The following is a 21921-nucleotide window of genomic DNA, read 5'->3' on the forward strand; positions in this document are numbered from 1 at the left end:
AAGAAGGAGAAAAGAAGAAGAAAAAGGAGGAGGAGAAGAGGAAAAGGGAGAAGAAGAAGAAGAGAAAGGAGAAAAAGAAGGAGAAAAAGGAAAAGGAGAAGAAGAAGAAAAACAAGATAAAGAAGAAGAGAAAGGAGGAGAAGAAGAAGGAGAAAAAGAAGAAGAAGGGGAAAAAGGAGAAGAAGAAGAAGAAGGAGGAGGAGGAGGAGGAGAAGAAAAAGGAGGAGGAAAAGAAGAAGACGGAGGAGAAGGAGAAAAAGCAGAAGAGGAAGGAGAAGAAGAAGAAGGAGAAGAAGAAAAAGGAGAAGAAGAAGAAAAAGGAGAAGAAGAAGGAGGAGGAGGAGGAGAAGAAAAAGTTGGAGAAGAAGAGGATGAAGGAGAAAAAGAAGAAGAAAAAGAAGGAGGAGAAGAGGAAAAAGGAGGAGAAGAAGAAGAAGAAGAAGAGAAAGGAGAAAAAGGAAAAGGAGAAGAAGAAGAAAAACAAGAAAAAGAAGAAGAGAAAGGAGAAGAGGGAGAAAAAGAAGAAGGGAAAGAAGAAGAAAAAGGAGAAGAAGAAGAAAAAGGAGAAGAAGGAGGAGGAGGAGGAGAAGAAGAAGAAAAAGGAGAAAGAGGAGAAGAAGAAGGAGGAGAAGAAGGAGAAGAAGAAAAAGGAGAAGAAGAAGGAGGAGGAGGAGGAGAAGAAAAAGTTGGAGGAGAAAAAGAAGAAGGAGAAGAAGGAGAAAAAGAAGAAGAAAAGAAGAAGGAGAAAAGAAAAAGGAGAAGAAGAGGAAGAAGAAGAAGAAGAAGAAGAAGAAGAAGAAGAAGAAGAAGAAGAAGAAGAAGAAGAAGAAGAAGAAGAAGAAGAAAGAAGAAGAAGAAGAAGAAGAAGAAGAAGAAGAGATGCCTTTATTAGTCTGTCGTTGGGGAAGTTCCTAGTGCAGGTCATAGTGGATCAGCTGTTTAGTTTCAGGAACATGAAGACACCAGAGTGACAATCCTCTCACACTTTTTCACACCAAGGACCACTTTATCATAAAAAAATAATAATTCACAGACCACCTGACCAGCCAGTTTCCCACTCCCACCCTAAAATAAACTTTTTAAACAGCCTGTATTACAGTATTATTATATTTTGAATATTATAAATGAAGTCTGCAGTATAGTACAAATGGTGCTAACAGTTGGATGCTAACAGAATGTCTTTGCACTTCGTTGCTAACATTAGTCGTTGTTTCTCCAGCTTTTCTCTTCAGTCACTGATCCATTGTCGTATTTTAGAACTGTCCAACTCACTTTGTTTCGTTTCACTCTTCATTTCTGATTAGTAGCTATTCTACTTCATTTCCACCTCAATTCACAAGTCACCAGAGGTCTTCGATATGACAATAGGTAACCTAGGTAACGGTGACACAAAACGTGGGTTTGCATAGACAAATTCAATAAAAGTCTACTCTCAGGCTCATTAGGCTACATTTGATTCACTTTTAATTTAGAAAACCATTACCTGTACTTGTAATTTTGCTTTGGAAGTCAGATGAGGGTGATTTGAGAAACACTGATATAAATTTGACTTTTTTATGACATCCTCTCACAGACCACTTGGGGGAGCCTGGAGTCTCACTGCTCTACTGATGATGGATTTAAGTTCTTCAGAAACTGTGGGTTGAGATGATCCCAAATTATTAGTTTTTTGATTACTTCTATTAAACCATACCCTAACTACCAGAGGACGTTTTTTCCTCAGATCTGATGACACTTTAATATTCTATGAACCATATGGGTCGCTTTAGTGGCCTGAATGTGGGCCAGGGGCCACCAGTTGATTACAGCTCTGGGTTTGTAGACACAAAATACAATTAAATGTTTACATGTTTCTAAAATATCCAGCAACAAATGAAATATGTCTCCAGAATACAGAAAAAACATAAACAAGTAGTTTTCATGGCAGGTGTTAGTTTGAGTCTGTTTTTTTCATCTTTTGAGGACTGCCAAGCATTAGAATTAAGTTTTAACATAAAAGAAGTTATGTCCCCACATTTTGTTTTATTTATGAAGATTTTGTGATGAATAATTGTCATTTTCAGTCCCATGTAAAGGTGCAGTTCTTTCATCCATCAGGTCCTAAGTGTGATGTGGGAATGAAACCACACACCTCCACATCAGCGCGAACAGAACGAGTCACATCCCATTTTGGGGAAACTGAAGCTCTGCATTCTGGGACGATTACAGCCAATTTATCCCAGAGGAGTGAAGGGCCGAGTCCGGTTCAGAGTCTAGAGAGAGAAGAGGCCGGCAGCCAATTTGAGCTGAGCAGCAGCGAAAGCAGGCGCTGAAGGAGATTAAACCTATTTGTCACTGCTGATAGTGATGACAGGAAGAGCAGCGAGAAAAACAGGAGAAATGGAGCCCAGTCGCACAATGTGGAGCAGGATAATTAGTGGAGGAGGGTTCAGACACGCAGCTCGGAGGCAGCAACCAGCAGCAAATGACACCCCAGACCGGATCCATGAGGACCACCAAAGACCGAATCCATCAGGACCGCCCAAGATCAGATCCATGAGGACCACCAAAGACCGGATCCATCAGGACCACTGAAGACCGGATCCATGAGGACCACCAAAGACTGGATCCATCAGGACCACCAAAGACCGAATCCATCAGGACCGCCCAAGACCAGATCCATGAGGACCACCAAAGACCGAATCCATCAGGACCGCCCAAGACCAGATCCATGAGGACCACCAAAGACCGGATCCATCAGGACCACTGAAGACCGGATCCATGAGGACCACCAAAGACTGGATCCATCAGGACCGCCCAAGACTGGATCCATGAGGACCACCAAAGACCGGATCCATCAAGACCACTGAAGACCGGATCCATGAGGACCACCAAAGTCCGGATCCATCAGGACCGCCCAAGACCGGATCCATGAGGACCACCAAAGACTGGATCCATGAGGATCACCAAAGACCGGATCCATGAGGACTACCCAAGACCGGACCCCTGAGGAACGCCGAAGACTGGATCCATGAGGGTCACCGAAGACCGGATCCATGAGGACCACTGAAGACTGGACTTATGAGGACCACTGAAGAGCGGATCCATGAGGACCGCTGAAGACCGGATCCATGAGGCTAGCTGAGGACCACATCCATCAGGACCACAGAGGACCAGACTCATCAGGACCATAGAGGACCAGATCCATGTGGACCACATCCATGAGGACTGCCAAGGACTGGACCTATCAGGACCACAGAGAACCAGACCCATTAAAACCAGAATATACAGATGACCGGATGCTTCAGGAACGCAGAGAACTGGACCTATCAGGACCACAGAGGACCAGACCCTTCAGGACCTCAGAGGACTGGACCCTCCAGGACTCCATTACAACAAGGACCAGACACATCTGAACCATAGAAGACCATAATATACCAAGGATCAGACCCATCAGGACCACACAGGACCGGAGCCATCAGGACCGGAAAATACAAAGGACCAGACGAACTGGACTATATCATACCAAAAACCAGACCCCCCAAGATTACAGAGGACCAGAGCCACCAGGACTACAGTATATTGAGGACTGGATCCATCAGTATCACATAACTTGAGGAGACCCTCCTGTCATCAAACATCAGCGTTTCCATGGGAACAGACATTCAACTGAACATCTTTGACTCACGCCAGTCAAAATAAAAGCGTTAAACCACATCCCCCATGACCCACTTTGGGGTCATGACCCACCAGTTGAGACTCTGGATTCAAGGCAGTGAAGAGTCCTCATGTTCAGGATCAGACTCAGTTCAGAGGAGCAGGATCAGACGAGGCCTGGAGGGTTCTGAATGTGGTCTGAAGTGAATCAGACCAGGGTGATATGAGGTCTCAGAGCTGGAGACCAACAACAAACATCTGAAGGCTGGAAGAAAAGCTGTTATTTTCATTTTATTCGATGAAGTTTATATTCATAGTTTAGAGTAAGAATTGATGAATAAATGTGTTAATTCATGTAAAAGCAATTCATGGTGAATAAAAACACAATGTTTACAAAATTTTCATCCTGTCATACCTTTTAAATGATCTTCCACTTGTTTTCACTGATGGCATTTTTATTTAAGTGTACATTGTGCCTCCTTCCATTAAATCATACCACTATATCATTATTTTGTGTCATTTTGCAGACAGAGGAACCATAACATCACATACTAGTTTCTGAACTGCTGTTTTGAAGCCAGTCGTTTGCATGTGGCCATCACCATGTTGACTTTTTAGAGCCAGAAGTGACCGTATGTGGAAAAAAGGGGTGGGAGTATGGGAGCCCAATGGGTCAGAGGTGATACTAATGTGCAAACGTTATCAACTACTGCTAAACAAAGTAATTTTACAATTTTGTTATTGGAACCACTTAACCATAACTACAGTGGAATCATCTCAGAGAAAAATGCATTTTATTAATAAAACTAAACCTATGAATGTCTGACTTGGCAGGTGAGTGAGCTGTCACATACAGACCTGTCAATCAAAAGGCCCTTTTCCACAGCGTTTCTGTTACGGGAAAATTTCACATTTATTCCGGAATGACATCTGTGTAAACAAAATGGTGGGGTAATTTGGTCCCACCTTTATTGCAGCTCTGTAACACCTCTGGAGGTAGTAACAGAGTCGTGATAAAGGTGGAATCATGATTTCGGAATGCTATGGAAAAGAAGGTTTTGTTTTGATGATGTACTGCGTGTGCGACCCCTGCACCGGGGGGATTTAAATATGAGTGTGGGCTGTGTACAGTAAACAAACATATCAACGCAACCAGAAAGATGTTGAACTGAGGAGATGAGCTGTGGTCACTTCGGGCAGAGGACTCTATCCATGCTAACATTTGTGGAACGGTGAAAGACTCTGGAGAGGTTAGCAATACCGCTATGCTCAGGGTATTTCAGACGCGCAAGCTAAACGTCACACTATACACTGTGCTGCGTCACCACCCCTTCGATTCCTGAACACCTGTCCAGTCTGTCTCACCTCTGTTACTCCTTTTTCTTGGCTGTGGAAATCGGTCAAAGGTGGAGAAAAGGTGGGATCACCATCTCACATTTTTCCACGATCTCTGAGTAAAAGTGGTTAAAGTCTGACACCCGACGTCATTAACAACAAAACCTAACAGATGGACCATCACATCACTTATTAGAGAGTCCAAATAAAACAGATGAAACTGGAATGAGTCCTGGAAAAAAAAAACAATTTAGTATTTTTTTGAGAAAAGTCCAATGTAAGTCTATGGGATCTAGGGCTTTTAGGAGCCCTAGTGGCCATGGGTGGTATTACAACTTTAAGATACCACTGCATTAGCTTCATTTTTGAGCCACAGTCTTTGCCTCTTGGTTATCTAAGGGTATTTTAAAGCTACATTAACAGAGTTCTTCAACTTTTTCCACAAAATACAGCCTTTAAATTGAAAAGATATAGTGATGTATCATAATAATTATCCATATTAACTGAGTTTGTAGTTTTCTGACCACTTCAGTCTGTTTTAATTCTGCTCTTGTGTGAGGTTCACTTTCCTGGAGGTGTTTAGTTACGTGAACTTTTTATGGAAACAGAGAATGTTTCAGTCACTGAATAAAACTAGCCTAAAACACAGTGCTTCTCTAAAAGGACGAACAGCCCATGTTTTCACCGGTGTTTGTTCTTTATGGGTGGGCAGACTCACCTGTGGGTCAGACAGGTAAAGTGTCTCTACAGACGTGTCCTCCTCGTCCTCTGAACACGAGTCAAAGTCGTCCTGGTTGTAATAAACCTCAGCAGCCTGAGGATCCTCTGGAATCTCTGCATAAACACAGCGTACAGTCAGTGAGCTCTGATGATGACAGTTTTCACGGTGAGTGTGATTTGACAGATTTAGTGTCTCTGTGTGAACATCAGTCTGTAGATAAACATCACGCTTAAAAGATGGTTTAGACGTAAAATTGTTCAGATAAACAGAGCCGACTTCAGCCTTCAGTGGTTTTATCTGTCATTTTTACCGGCGCTTTGTTTGAATAATTATTTCAGCTAACGAGCGCTGAGAGTTTTAATGATGGATGATGTTTAATTCATGTGACTCTACGAAGTCTGTCTGTCTTTACCAATGTCCACTGATTCATTTATTATCTAACTTTTATTTTAACAGTTTACGATGACAGTCTGGAAAATGACAGGGGATGAAAAGCGGACAAAAAACGTCAAATATTATAACTGCATGTGGCAACTAAAAGGACAAAGTATAGTTTAACAAAAGACTAGGTCCAGAAAAGCCTAAAGAGAAGAGGACTTGACCCTGATCCAGGACCTGTGGATCCTCAGGTGAGTTTATTTACACCATGAACCACTGAGGGTTTGGTGGGCCACGACTTTTCAAAGACTAACAGTATAATCTGTCACAACTGCACCTGTACCTACATGAATGTAATTAGCTAAACTGCATCTGTTTTAGTCTACAATAAGTGGTTACTTTCATATTCACTTAAAGGGCTCATATTTAGCTAAACCCACTTTTATTAGTCTTTGGTTCATTTATTTGTGTATTTGGACCCTAATAGTTCATGAAGTTTGAATTTGAACCCTCCAGGTGCTGCAAAGCTATCTTTATATTCAATTTGGCCAAAATCCAGTGGATTTCTACAACCCGTTTTAATTCCTGCTTAATTTGTTACGTCTATAACTAGTTATGTCACAACATTTACACATATAAGGTCAAGACTTCCGACGAACATTTCTCCGAGTACACCATAATTGTTTGTCAGCAGCAGTGGTTGTAGTCCATACTGAAAATATGTCCAAACTTCTTGTTGATTACTTAAAATGTTCAGTTGTTGGCTGAACGGGACAGAGCAGCACAGTCAACAACCTGGAGGGGGTGGGGCGTGAAGTGGCTCATTTGCATTTAAAGGGCCAGCGCTCAGAACGACCTTTCTGGTGACATTATTCAGAAATAGGGTTGAAGATGGACCTGTGAAGTTGAATTAATGAAGAATTCAAACCCAAGCAGAGCATTTACAGTTTATGTAGACCACAGGGAAATGTTTTAAAATGCATAATTCCATTTAACCCTTTAACACCAAATGTCTCATATTTGATACAAGAGTTTTGAAGCACTCTACATGGTCAGTGTGATATTTTTAATCTTGAAAAACCTGATGTATACGTACAATTAGATACATGCAATACATGGATTATCAACTAGGGGGGCGGAATTCATTCACCAGAGGCCTTTCCAGTGACACTACGAGTTTAGTTTAGTTTGGTTTAGTTTAGTTTAGTTTAGTTTAGTTTATTAGTTTGATCCCCATTAGCTGCTGCACACCACAGCAGCTACTCTTCCTGGGGTCATCAACAACACAAAAACAAAGCACCACAATTTCCCACAACTCACTCAACAGGATGTACATACACTCAACACAACACAAAAACCAAAAATCAACAACAGCACACAATGCAAAACAGTTACAGTAACAATGATAATACCAACAACAACAGAAAAAAATGATAAACAAAAAATCAGAAACAAAAAATAAAAACATAAAATAAAAATAAATAAATAAATAAAAATAAAAATAAATAAAAACAGCTCCACAACAAACAAAAAAACAAACCGTCTAGATGATGTCATTACAGGATGTGCAATAGCTCAGACTGTCATTAATGAGGAAGGAGGCAGAACTTTGCCAATTTTGAAAAGGAATTACCAATTTGTTAGACATGTTTGTGTTATATCATGTTTTTATTTGGTCAAAAATAATAATATTTGAGCATTGAGACCTGATGTATCAAATATGATACAAAATTGAAACTCATACATGGAAATTGATATTTGAAAAAAATCTATTTGGTTGTTCAGAAGGACCAATAAAGGCTCCAGTTTCAAAGAAGTGGAATTTTTAGTCAATGATTTAGTGGTTCGGGCTTTACAAGGTTATTAAAAAGCAAACTAGAAAAGCACTCAGAGAGCACAGACCTCCGCCAAGGCAGATCAACCCCCCCACCACCACCACCACCACCACCACCCACCCTGATCACCACCAAAATTGAATCATTTGTTCCTTGTGCCAGTATCAACATTTCCTGAAATTTTCATCCAAATACATCCATAACTTTTTGAGTTATCTTGCACACAGACAGACAGACAGACGGACAGACAGACAAACCAACGCCGGCACAAACATAACGTCCTTGGCGGAGGTAAATAGCATACCTTTAAAAAGCTATTGAGCTAATGACTTATTATCTAACTCATACTCATGCAAAAATCCCTTCTTTCAAGTCAAGTAACAACCACAAAAAGTCACCATGGTCATCACTGCATCAGGATATGGAAAACCTATGACCTATTTTGACCCCAAAACTGGAAGATTTCACCAGAAAATAAGACGTAAACATGTACATTCTGTGACCTTTTTGCTGTGGTGACAGTGCTCTCCTCTGCACCACCTTGTCTCCCTATATACTATATGTATATGCAATAATCCCAACACACTTCACATACTGTGATGAGTTTGACACAGACCAATGAAACAACACTGAAACCACTCAAAACTTTGTAAAACTGAAACCAAAGAAGAACCCAAACAGCTTTAATGCCTGTCAAATCTTTAAAAATTGGATCACATATTTTGACATAATACTGCTCCTCCTCCACCTCAGGCTTTTGTTCATTACAGATGCAGCTCTCAAATGATCACAGGAACCAGAGGAGGAGACTGTATCATTCCTAGAAGAAGCACTTACAGCTGATCAGCTTTATTGATAATAACCTCCAGTTCACGTCAGGGTAATAATCAGTGATCAATGAAGCTGTAGCACATAAACAACCAAACAGATGAACACTGAACATACAGTACCAGCTGGGGTGGATCTGCGTATTTATTGAACACTGGAGTATATACAGGTTATATATGTGTGTGTAAGATAAGATATGCCTTTATTAGTCCCACAAGGGGAAATTCCAGAGTGTGTGCATGTGTGTGTGTGTGTTCCTCTACTGCTACTCATCTACTGTTTGTACTGTTTTTACCACTGTACATAACATTTTATATTTCTTTATATATATGATGTACATATTACAGTGAGCAGGTATTTCATCTTGTTTTATGTATTTAACTTGCACTTTATTCAGAGCTGCCTGAATAAATATTATGTGTTCACGTAATGACAATTGAAATTATTGAATCTTAAATCTTCAATCTTGACATACACACACACACACACACACACACACATACATACACACACACAGACACACACCTACATTTACACATACATACACACCTACACACACACACACCTACATATACACATACATACACACACACAAACACATACACACATACATACATTTGCACATACTTGCATACATACACACATATGCACACATACATACATGCACACATACATACATACACACACCCATACATACGTGCACACACACACACATACATACGCACATACACATACATACAGGGTGGGGAAGCAAAATTTACAATGAACATTTAGTTGTTTTTTCTCAGGAGGCACTACGTCAATTGTTTTGAAACCAAACATATATTGATGTCATAATCATACCTAACACTATTATCCATACCTTTTCAGAAACTTTTGCCCATATGAGTAATCAGGAAAGCAAACGTCAAAGAGTGTGTGATTTACTGAATGCACTCGTCACACCAAAGGAGATTTCAAAACTAGTTGGAATGTCCATAAAGACTGTTTATAATGGAAAGAAGAGAATGACTATGAGCAAAACTATTACAAGAAAGTCTGGAAGTGGAGGAAGCAACAAAAAATGTACCAAAGCTTTTGTTAAAGCTCTCAAATCCAAAATCCTAAAGGATCCAACCAAATCCATGAGAAAAATGGCAATTGAACTTGAGGTAGACAACAAGACCGTTAGAAATGCAGTAAAATATGATTTGAAGATTTAAATTCTCATGACTTTCAATAAACTAATTGGTCATACACTGTCTTTCAATCCCTGCCTCAAAATATTGTAAATTTTGCTTCTCCACCCTGTACACACACACCTACATATACGCCAACATACACACACATACACACATACACACACACACACACACACACACACACACACACACACACACACACACATACATGCATACATACACACACACACACACACATACATATATATGCATACATACACATGCATATACACACACATGTATACATACACACACACACACATACATATTGTACATACTGAAATAATTTAATTTCCTTTTATTCATAAATGGTTTGTATCACTGGTGATATTTTCTTTTCTACATTTGTTTTGTTTTTCAGGTGCCTTTGAACCAACAGGACAGGCAGAACATGAAAATGGAAATGATCCCCATGGACCAAACTCTGGCTCATTCACAGCTATTTCTGTGTCTGTTGAGTGAAGACCACTGTTCCATCCAAGGACAAACCCTCTAACATCAATAACAGCAGCGAGTACAGAGGAAGATCACTGTGGGATACAGATTCAGTTTGACATCCTGATAAAGTAATGATATTCCAGTGCCCAGGGGATTACACATTTACTAATTATCATAACTGCTTTTTGGAGGTTGTTAATAGAGAAAACACTGAGATTATAGGAGACAAATCTGCTAAAATTTTCAATATTGTTCCAATCATACTTATTGTAGTTATTATTTCTTGACTATATCACAGCTGATTCAAAGTCAGGAATATCAGGATGTAACTGGTTGTTGTGAAGTGCTGAGGCAGGCAGAGATTAGGAAATAAAACTAATAATTATGGGATTTACAGGCCTGTTTTTCTGCTTCAGCAAAAAAAGAGCAGAAAGCTTCACAAATCAGAACATTTGTCATTTTTACTCAAAATCACTAAAACCATGAATCCATCCATCATCAGAATAGATGCAGATTATTTCTTTTCGATACACTGATTGAGTATTTTGCTGTAAATTGTTAAAGATTGTTGTCAGGGTGTTCATCTAATCCATCCTTTATCCAAGACTAAAGCAGCAGCAAAAGGATGAATGTTTTCACCACAGGAAACAGGTTTAATCTAATTTTATATTATGTGGTTGACAAGTTAAAGATCCTCTTCTCAGCTGGAAGCTCTGAATAAGGAAACGACAGGAGGAGAGGAGGATTAGTTCAGCTCATACTGGTGTACTTGTGTCTGTCTCTGAGCAGATAAAGGCCTGGAACACACATGGATAACACACTGAACATATGTGTGAAAAACATGCAGAAATTCACATTGAGAATCTAAAAATAAACTTTGAAGTCAGACTGAATGTCACGTCCTTCACTTTGAGGCTCCGCTGTTCAGATTTGTGTGCCGTTAAGTAGAAAACAGGAAACACCAGGAGTGTGTGAGGACTAAAACACCAAAGAGTCGCCTGATAAAACACTGGCACCGAAATAAAGCTGAGGAAGGCTCGAAGGAAACTGACTGTTAAATGACACAGTGATCTGTGTAAACATTTACAACTGTCTGCTTTTAGAGCCCATTCTGGCTTCACTTCACAACGTAAACAGGTTTTTAAAGTGTGTTTTTGAGATGATTTATCAGTTGGTTTAATATGATGGTCACTGGTATTCAGGTTTTTCAATGCGGTGATGAAAAGAACCTTTTATGAAAATGAGTGGATGTTTCAGGCACGATCTGAACAGATCGAGCCAAAAACTTTATCAAGATGAATATTTTCACATCAGTTGATAGTAATTATCTCTGTAAATCAATATTTTTAAAACGCACAAAAGTCAATTTTGAGAAAGTTAAAGAACTCAGATGATGTTTGTGTTAAATTATTCATAAAAGATGCATTGTTTTATTTATGTGAGTTTTACTGTTTCTTATTACTTTTATTAATTTTATGTGTTGTGCTTTTAGTCTGTACAGCACTTTGGTCCACTGTGGTTGTTTTAAAGTGCTTTATAAATAAAGTTGGATTGGATAAGATGAAAACAATGTATCTGATGCAGACAAAACACAAAAATGACAAAGAAGATGCAGCAAGATGCAAACAATGTAAATGACACAATGAAACGACAATAATGTAACAGACACAACACAAAACAAATGTGAAAGACACAATAAGACACAATATAATTGAAGCACCACGTAAAATAATGTAAAAAAAGATGCAAGGTGGAAATGATGTTAAAGAAACAACACAACAGTGCTGAAAAAGACATTAGACAAACTACACAAAACACACAATAAGACAAAAACAATATAAAGGACACAACAAAGTAAAATGTAAAAGATACACTAAGACAAAAACATGCCTAGTTGGTTCAGTTTGAAACATTAAATCAGTGTAAAAATTAAAATTAGTGTAAAGGAAGAAGTGTAAAAGATGCAATAAGACAAAAACAAGACAAATTGCACACAAAAAAAAAAAAAAAAAGAGATGTAAAAGATACAACATGAAAATGAGAATAAAGAAACAATAAGACAGAATGTAGTGGATGAAACAACACAAAAATGATATAAAATATACAAAAAAAATGAAAAATACATAAAAGACAATGAGATGACAATAATGAAAGTGATGCTACAACAAAAAAAAGATGAAAAAAAAGACGTAACAAGATTCCAACAGTGTAAAAGACACAATGAAATGACAACAACACAAAAATTATGAAAAAGACAAAAAAAAAAAAAATACATAAAAGACACTAATACACAAAACAGCACAAAATACATGAAAGACTGGATGAAAACAACATAAAAGACGCAGTAAGGCACAATGTAAGTGACACAACAGCACAAAATAATGTGAAAGACACAACAAGATACAATGTAAAAGATGCAATAAGAATAAAATAATATAATATGATGTAAAAAATGGAAGAAGATGAAAACAATGTGTCACAACAACATAAAATAACATAAATAAGATACAAGACGCAAATGGCGTAAAAAGGCACAGTGAAACGACAAAATGTAAAAGACACAACAGCAGAAAAATGGAAAAAGTACATCAAAGATGACAAAATGATACAATAAGACATAGCAAGGTATTAATGATACAAAAAAGACACAATAATGTAACTGCCACAATAACAAGAAGACACAAAAAGAGAAAAATAAATAAATAAAAGACAATAAGATTAAAACAGTGTAAGTGATGCAACAACCCAAAATAATGTAAAAAAAAAAAAAGAAATAAAACAAAACAAAAAGAAAAAGAAAAAGAAAAAGAAAAACAAGTGGTGTCAGGTACAACAAACCCCTCCCCTTGTACGCATTGTAGCTTATTTTGGCATCGATCCAGCTGATGTCATCATGTCTATGTGTGTGCTGATGTCAGCATATCAGTTGCCTCTATATATGTGCCCAGTTTGAAGTAAACTGAAACAAAATTGATGTTTTTATAGACATTTGAAATGTCACCCATTATAAGAAAATGGGAGAATAAAAGATTTTCAAAATTCATAAAAAATGTAAACTTTGACCGACTTTTCCCAAAATGTAATCAGATCTATTCTGGGTCACTGGCAATCTCTAAACCCAATCTGGTATTAATTTAACCAATAGTTTTGCTGCTAGAGTGTTAACAAACAAACAAACCAAACCAAAGACAATACCCCTTGCCTCCCTTTCGGGGGGTGGGGTAAAAATACTCAACAGGATGAAAACAAAGACAAAAATACAAAAACAATATGAATGAAGGAACATCAGAAAACCTCTGTAAAAGATTCTAAAAAACACACAAAAAATGACAGAGGACGCAACAAAACAAAAATGACAAAGACATAAGACGACAACACTGTAAAAGACTCAATAAGAGGAAAATGTGCTTGTTTTGTTCATTTTAAAATATTAAATCAAAATGAATAAAATGTGTGTAATCTGATTTCTTACCCAATAAGACGAAAAAACTATGGCATTTTACGTTTTATTTGACAATGTGACAAAATTAACCCTAAAAATAAAAGATAAAAAGACATAAGGATAAATATAACGATCAGGATCCTGGGTTTAGATCTGAAGTGAGCTCTGGCTGACGACACAAAAAACACACAAAACTCATTGAAGCGGCTGTGAATCATTTATCTGATAAAGCTTTTCCATGTTGAGTTTCTTCCAAAGTGACTTCTTTGTGTCGTCTGTGGAGTTGGTAATCGTCAGGAGAAAAGCTCGTCTGAGGTGTCGTCATGTTTCCCTCAGCGGTTTGATGCAATCAGCTTAAAAATAACTGATGCAAAAATGAGATAAAGCGTCGGAGTTTCGCACCGAGTCCGACTTGCAGCTGCAAAACAAACCCTCACACCTGATCTGGGTGATTAACATCCACATCTGCAGGGAAACGCCGACACAACGCAGAAGAAACGACAAACTGCAGCGGAAAAGCCCCACAAAAATACCAGGTTTGTTTTCCGTTTCCACTGCTCCCAGTCACAACAGCGTTCTCCTTATTTTTAGACTGTGCCGCTTTGTTGTAAAACTTGTTTATCATATTTTCTCACTAATTCCATGTTTCGCTTCATGTCAGTGACTGTTCGATGTGAACAGGCCTCAGGACAAAACCAAAACACACCTTCAGTTAAATATAGACTCATGGATTAACATCTACAACAAAAAGACAAGAGAAACCTTTGAATATTTGACTGTAAAAGCTTTACTGTCAGACCAAAGAAAAGCAGGTTAGAGCCACTTAAACTGTTTTACATTAAAACAAGACAATAAGATCTGGTTCTAACGTGAACACAGACTGTAACTGAATTCCATCCATAACACATCCTAATGAATTACTGACTTAATCTGTGTTTTTGGTTCTATTATTTAAACAGTTAAGCAAAGTTCTGTTTTTTTGGTCCTTGTTGTCTACCTGTGATCAGTTTCATATAGATTATTTATCATGTCCATTATTATTAATTATTCATGTCCTTTTGTGTATTTGTCTTTTCTTACCATTGGTTTCTGACTCATTCTGCTTCGTGATTGGCTGAGACCCTCCAGGTGAGTCCTGATCGTGGGTGCTGATTGGCTGTTCCTCTGAGCTCTCCTGTAAAACCAGAGAACAGGACGACATCAGAAGATGAATGACACGACTGTTAAATATAACAACAGGACCAATGGCCCTGCATCTCACTGGCCAGTTCTATCAAGTATCAGTAACAGGTTGAATTTGTGAAGCTGTCAGGTTCTGTCTCTATGTTCCAGTCCTGTGGTCTGAATGCAGGAGATCTTTCACCCAACAGAAGTGGGAGGACAACTCAACTACTTCAATTAAAGTCCATAGATGACTTCTTATCAGTGCTCAGCAGTAACTATATTCACATCTGTAACCACTTCCATGTTATAAACCATTCAAATATGGACCATTATAAGTAAAGGCACATATTCAATATTTCAAAAATGTGTCAAAAATTCCAAAATCAAAATTTCTCAAAATTGTGAACCAGCTTTGCAGACATTGTTCCAAGGAAGATACATAAAATATGTTAAATGTATCCAAGTAGTAGTTTTGTCAGAGAAAATGTCTGAAGAAATTGCTGATGAAGATAATGATGATGACGAAGATGACAATGACGAAGACGGCAATGGTGAAGATGATGATGAAGACAATGATGATGATGATGATGATGATGATGACAAAGATGACGAAGACGGCGATGGTGAAGATGATGATGAAGACAATGATGATGATGATGATGATGATGATGACAAAGATGACGATGACGAAGATGACAAAGACAGCGATGATGAAGATGATGATGAAGACAACAATGACGATGATGAAGATGATGAAGATGACGAAGACGACGATGATGACGATGACGAAGATGACAATGACAAAGACGGCGATGGTGAAGATGATGATGAAGACGATGATGATGACAATGACAAAGATGACGAAGATGACAAAGACGACAATGATGACAATGATGAAGACAACAAAGACGGCGATGACGAAGATGATGATGATGAAGGCGACGATAATGAAGGTGACGAAGGTGATGAAGATGACAAAGACGACGATGATGATGAAGACGACGATGACGAAGACGGCGATGACGAAGATGGCAATTATGAAGATGATGATGAAAACAATGATGAAGATGGGGATGACAATGATGACGATGATGATGACGATGATGAAGACAACGAAGACGACAATGACAAAGATGACGATGACGAAGACAACGATGACGAAGACAACGATGACGAAGACGACAATGACGAAGACGACAATGACGAAGACGACAATGACGAAGACGACGATGATGAAATAGTTAGTGACAAAGACGATGATGATGATGAAGATGGTGATGAGGACGAAGATGAAGATGACGAACATGAAGATGAGGAACACGAAGATGACGAAGATGAAGATAACGACAATGGCGAACATGACAACGATGGCGAAGACGGCAATGGCAAGGACAGCGATAACGAAGATGAAGATGACGAAGACAAAGATAATGAAGAAGATGATGAAGACGACTATGTAATATCTGATGATTTGTCGATTAAAACCGGAGACTGATTAGTGTTTTTGTGAGTAAATCAAAATATGATCTAAAAAAAAAAATCTGAGGTCCTGAACAAATTCAGGTTTCACTGATTTTGCTAAAATCAGATATCTTCCAATAGCAGATGAAAAGTGTATTTATTGATTATTTCTTTCCCATCTATGAGTGGTTTAACAGAAACAGACGCTGTTTTAAAAGTGGATGGATTCATGAGGTCAGTGGTGAGTCCAGCTGTGGTTGACGAACATAAATGCGTGGTGTCGTGTTTTGAACCCACCTTCAGGACATCCACGCTGACTCTCTCAAAGTGTCGTCTCCTCAGTTCTGTCCTCCTGCTGTGAATCTCTTCATATTTCTCTTCGGCCAGTTTCCTGTGGAGACACAAACGCAGCCACTGTCCTCAGCTCACTGTCCTTTATGTCCTCATACAAACACTTGTTGTGTCAGCTTGGATGACCTCAGCCTCTTCGCCTTCTCGTCTGCGGCTTCAAGTTTCCGGAGCCTCATCCTCTCTCTGGGCGTCATCTTCTCGACCTCTGACCTCTCCCTCAGCGTCTGCAGGTGGACCTTCATCTGCCTGAAAACATCCAGTGGATTCACGATGACAGACAGTATCAGTGACACCGAGACCCCCGAGGACTGTGACGGTCTGATGTAACTCCAACGGCTTTGTCACTTTTCTGAAGCCAAAACTTTCACAGTAGAGACGTCTGATATGAAACAGCTGAGGGTTAGAGATGTTCGTGTCATGTGCCATGGACACATGAACAGACTAAAAATAATATGGTTTTAAAGTGAGGACAGCTGAGAATGTCCCACTTGACATAATTATTACCACTTTATGACACGTTAACCCCATAAACGTCATAAAAATTTGCAGCTTTTAACGTAATAATCCCACAAATTTAATAACTTTTCCACAAACATAATAACAGTTGCCTACCACAAACATAATACCTCATTTCCCATCAAGGTTCTAATAATTTTGGATTTTTCATTCTAGTTTAGTTTTATTTAGTTTTGACTTTTTTTTCTCTAATTCAGTGAGTTTTAATTAGTTTTTAGAGCAGGTTTGATACTTTTTATTAGTTTTCTTTTTTTTTTCTAAATGCTTAGTTTTGGTTTAGTTTTAGTATTAATTTTAGTTTTGTCGTCTCTTTCCTCTTCTTCTCCGTCGTATTCAAGTAAATCCCAGACAGGACTCTGCTGCTTTCTCCCAACTTTAGTCTCCATGTTTCCGGGTAGAGTGGGGACCAGAAGACGACTGGAAACCACAAGTGACCACAAGTGTCGGACCGTCAAGTGTCGTACGGTGCCAGCAGAGAAAATTGCTAGAGCGAAATAAATCAACATTGACATCGACTTTGACAAAGATGAAAACGAAGGGAATAGTATCCATAATTTTTATCCGTTTTAGTTAGTTTTGTAAGCACACAATACAGTTTCAGTTAGTTATGTTTTTTTTCTTTTAATTATAGTTTTTATTTATTTCAGTTAACGAAAATGTTTTTTCAATTCTAGTTTTCGTCATTTCATTAGTTTTCGTTGACGATAATAACCTTGTTTCCCATAAATGTAAAAATTATTATTTTTGTGTGGGTTTATTACATTTGTATCTTCAGTTTCCAAAATTGTAAAAACTTCCCACAAATGTAATAAATGAGTACATCACATACATTTAAGTCATGTCTGCATGAATATTCTTTCGTCTTTCTTTTTCTTCCCATTTATTCTTGTCCTTTGCCTTTTTAAAATGATCAGCTGTTGCAATTACACCACATGGTACTAATTCCAAATTAATAGGTGTTTAATTACAAATACAAATGGAGGAACAAAACAGAATGGGCAAAAATGTTGTAAAGCTTTTATTATAAAAGCTTCAGTATGAACTGGATATTATTTATTCTCATTAAGTTTAATAGAAGCCTATGTTTGAACCATGTAAATAAAATATCTGGATATGATTATGATAACAGTGGAGTGGGTAGGAGCACACTGTGGTAGGCGACTGTTATTACATTTGTGGGATTATTACGTTAAAAGCTGCAAATTTTTATTACATTTGTGGTTTATTACATTTGTGGTTTATTACATTTGTGGGGTGAACACCACTTCTCCTTTCAGGGATCATAATGGGCCTGTTTACAAGATCATAAAAATCTGATAAGTGGGGGTAATCCCATAATTGTAATAATCAAATCTGATGCACTTAAGAAATGCGATAATTGAAAATCCCGGGTTTATACATTTCAGTCCAAACTTTCTATTACTGTCCTCTGTTCAGATTTGACTGTTACATCTGGGGTTCTTTTTTACATTTTTTTTTAACATGCACAGATGTAAAAGAACAAAATAAATCAGACAAACCTGTATACATGCAGGAAGATGTTGGAGTATTGGGGAGACATCCAGGTGTGTTAGTCTGATGTCTCATAATGAGATTACCGCTGTTGTCTGATAAATCATATCAGATTATGTTGTTCACATGATCATTTGAATAATCTGATAATCCCAGATATCAGATATAAGTGTACATGTACACAGGTTCACTGTGAGAGCTGATCAGTGTATAACAGATGTTTAAGAATCAAATTTGGCATTGGTGCGACGCTGAACATTATGACACAGATGATTCTTCACTGATCACATGTCTGTAAAGTTTTTAGAGCCTACAGTTGTTCTTTGGAAAAAAAAGAGTGAACACATAACAGATTAACATGGACCCATGTGTTGGGTCATCACTGTTAAACCAACCAACAGATGAGGAAGACAGAGTATTTGTATCAGAGTTAAGGCAGCAAAACAAAGAGGAGAAAAAAAAGAGGTCAAGAAAGAAAAACAAAAGGGAAGGAGGAAAAGAAAAAGAGGTGAAAAAAAGAGATGAGAGACAAGAGAACATTTGTTACATTCTGCAACGTTTTTGCCATTTTGCATCTTTTATGTATATTTTGTCTTTTGCTTCTTTAGAATTGGCTGTTACATCTTTTGCAATATTTTTTTCCTTCATGCATCACATTATATTGTTTTTATCATGCTACATCCTATATAAGGTAAGATAAGATAAGACAAGATAAGATTTTTATTTGCCTCATTCACAGTTGGTCTTAGCACAATGCACAGTGAAGTATACCCCCCCCCCCCCCCGAAGTGGAGGGAAGGGGTATTGTTTTTGGTTTGTTTAACACTCTAGCAGTAAAACTATTGGTTGAATTCATACCACATTAGGTTTACAGATTGCCAGTGACCCAGAATTGATGTCATTACATTGTGGGAAAAGTAGGTCAAGGTTCAAAATTTTTTATGATTTTTTTTTTTTGTATCTTTTTTTTTCCCCATTTACTTATAATGGCTGAAATTTTAACTGTCTGTATCAGCAAAACTATTGGTTGAATTCCTACCAAATTGGGTTTATAAATTGCCAGTCACCCAGAGTAGATGTGGTTACATTTTGAGAACAGTAGATCAAAGTTCAAATTTTTAATGAATTTTTAAGGGCTTTTTTTTCCCATTTACTTACAATGGGCGAAATTTCAAATGTCTATAAAAGCATCAATTTTGTTTCAGTTTAATTCAAACTAGGCACATATGTAGAGGCAGTTGATTTACTGACATCAGCACAGGCATAGACATGATGACATCAGCTGGATCGATGCCAAAATAAACTACAATATGTGCGAGGGGCGGGGTTTGTTGTGCCTGGCACCACTTGTTGCATCTTCAGCCAATAGTTAAATTAAAAAAAAATTATATGCAGTACACGAAATACAGAAAAAGTATGTAAACAGATATAATGTATGTATATGTGAAAAAGTAACTCTAGTATGTACAAACACTGTCAAGTTTTAGTTGCTGCAACTTTTCAACTTTTTGCATCTTTTATACAAAATTTTTCATGTTGCTTCTTTTGTCTTTAGATCTTTTACATAATTTTTGTTTCATATTTATCTCAGTTTTTATTGGCAGATCTTTTACATAATTTACAGTATCTGACCTGTTCTGTTCTCAGCCATTTAATTGTTTGTTTACATTTTCACCATTTTCCCGATGCATTTTCCATTTACCATTTTGCCATTTTATGTACTACATTTTGTTGCATTTCTTATATTGTTTTCAATGAAATAGGAGGCAAAAAGAAAGATGAAATGAAAGATAAAAGAATCAGGGGGAAAAAGTGGGAAAAAAAATAGTGGAAGAAGAGGACAGAAAAAGGCCATAGTAGAAAAGGAAAAGTTAGAGGAAGAGTCTCACATGTTTTTGGCGATGACTTCAGCTTCTTTTTCACCTTCAGAGGAAAACAAGATGAATCTGTCCTTCATGTTCTGTGGACAAACAGAAATAAATGCACTTTATTTACATGTTTTTGTACAAACACCAAGTCAATTCTGTCTGTATTTGACCTAATATTTAATTAACAGGAAAATACATTGATTCTTCTTACAACTTTTTTTTCATCTTTGAATTCATTATTTTTATTTTACATCATTGTGCATCTTACAGGGCTCATATTTAGCTAAACCCACTTTTATTAGTCTTTGGTTCATTTATTTGTGTATTTGGACCCTAATAGTTCAAAAAGTTTGAATTTGAACCCTCCAGGTGCTGCAAAACTATCTTTATATTCATTCTGGCAAAAATCAAGTGGATTTCTACAACCTGTTTTAATTCCTACTTAATTTGTTACATTTTATAACTAGTTACATCATGACATCTGCATATATAAGGTCAAGACTTCCGACGAACACTTCTCCGAGTACGACATAACTGTTTGTCAGCAGCAGCGGTTGTAGTCCATACTGAAAACATGTCCAAACTTTGAGCAGATTACCTAAAATGTTCAGTTGTTGGTTGAATAGGATTTAAAGGGCCAGCGCTCAAAACCACCTTTCTGGTGTCATTACTCAGAAATAGGGTTGAAGATGGACCTGTGGAGTTGAATTAATGAAGAATTCAGACCCAAGCAGAGCATTTACAGTTTATGTAGACTACAGGGAAATGTTATAAAATGCATAATTCCATTTTTTTTTTTTAAAAAAAAGCAAAATGTCACTCCTTTAACAATAATAAGACTGATTTCAACCACAATGAATGAAACAACAACACAGAGAAAAGTTAACATCAATGCTATGTAGGTTTAGTGGAAATGCAAAAAAGATGTCTAAAGTGAGTGTTTCTGAGTTTGTAAAGTACTGTCTGTTGAGGTTTACTGAAACAGTTGGATGGAACTTGAAAGCAATGAAAGAGTGAATTTAGTTTTATTTTTCCTTTTTTTTTTGTATTTCCTATTCCTAATCTATTATTCTTAGTTTTGTTGTTTTTTGTATTATTTACTGACTTTTCATATGACATTTTCTTCTCTTGTTTTATTCCATGTTTTTATTTTCATTGTATTTTATCCATTAATTATCAACTGCTACTACTGTTTCATTTCAGACTGTGACAATTT

At 37.4% G+C, this 21921-nt stretch overlaps 1 protein-coding gene across 1 annotated transcript in view; it reads right to left on the reverse strand.

Moving 5' to 3' along the window:
- The window catches only part of nek11 (NIMA-related kinase 11), a 99461-nt gene that overhangs the window by 30633 nt on the left and 46907 nt on the right, over positions 1–21921 (reverse strand). Inside the window, exons 8-12 of the mRNA XM_030158070.1 lie at positions 20727–20797; positions 16936–17055; positions 16756–16849; positions 14914–15007; positions 5690–5805 (exon numbers count right to left, since the gene is read on the reverse strand). Coding sequence (XP_030013930.1) covers positions 5690–5805; positions 14914–15007; positions 16756–16849; positions 16936–17055; positions 20727–20797 — 495 coding nt within the window. The remainder of the gene's footprint in view (positions 1–5689; positions 5806–14913; positions 15008–16755; positions 16850–16935; positions 17056–20726; positions 20798–21921) is intronic.

Source organism: Sphaeramia orbicularis, chromosome 16 (assembly GCF_902148855.1).
Source record: "Sphaeramia orbicularis chromosome 16, fSphaOr1.1, whole genome shotgun sequence".
NCBI lineage: Eukaryota > Metazoa > Chordata > Actinopteri > Kurtiformes > Apogonidae > Sphaeramia > Sphaeramia orbicularis.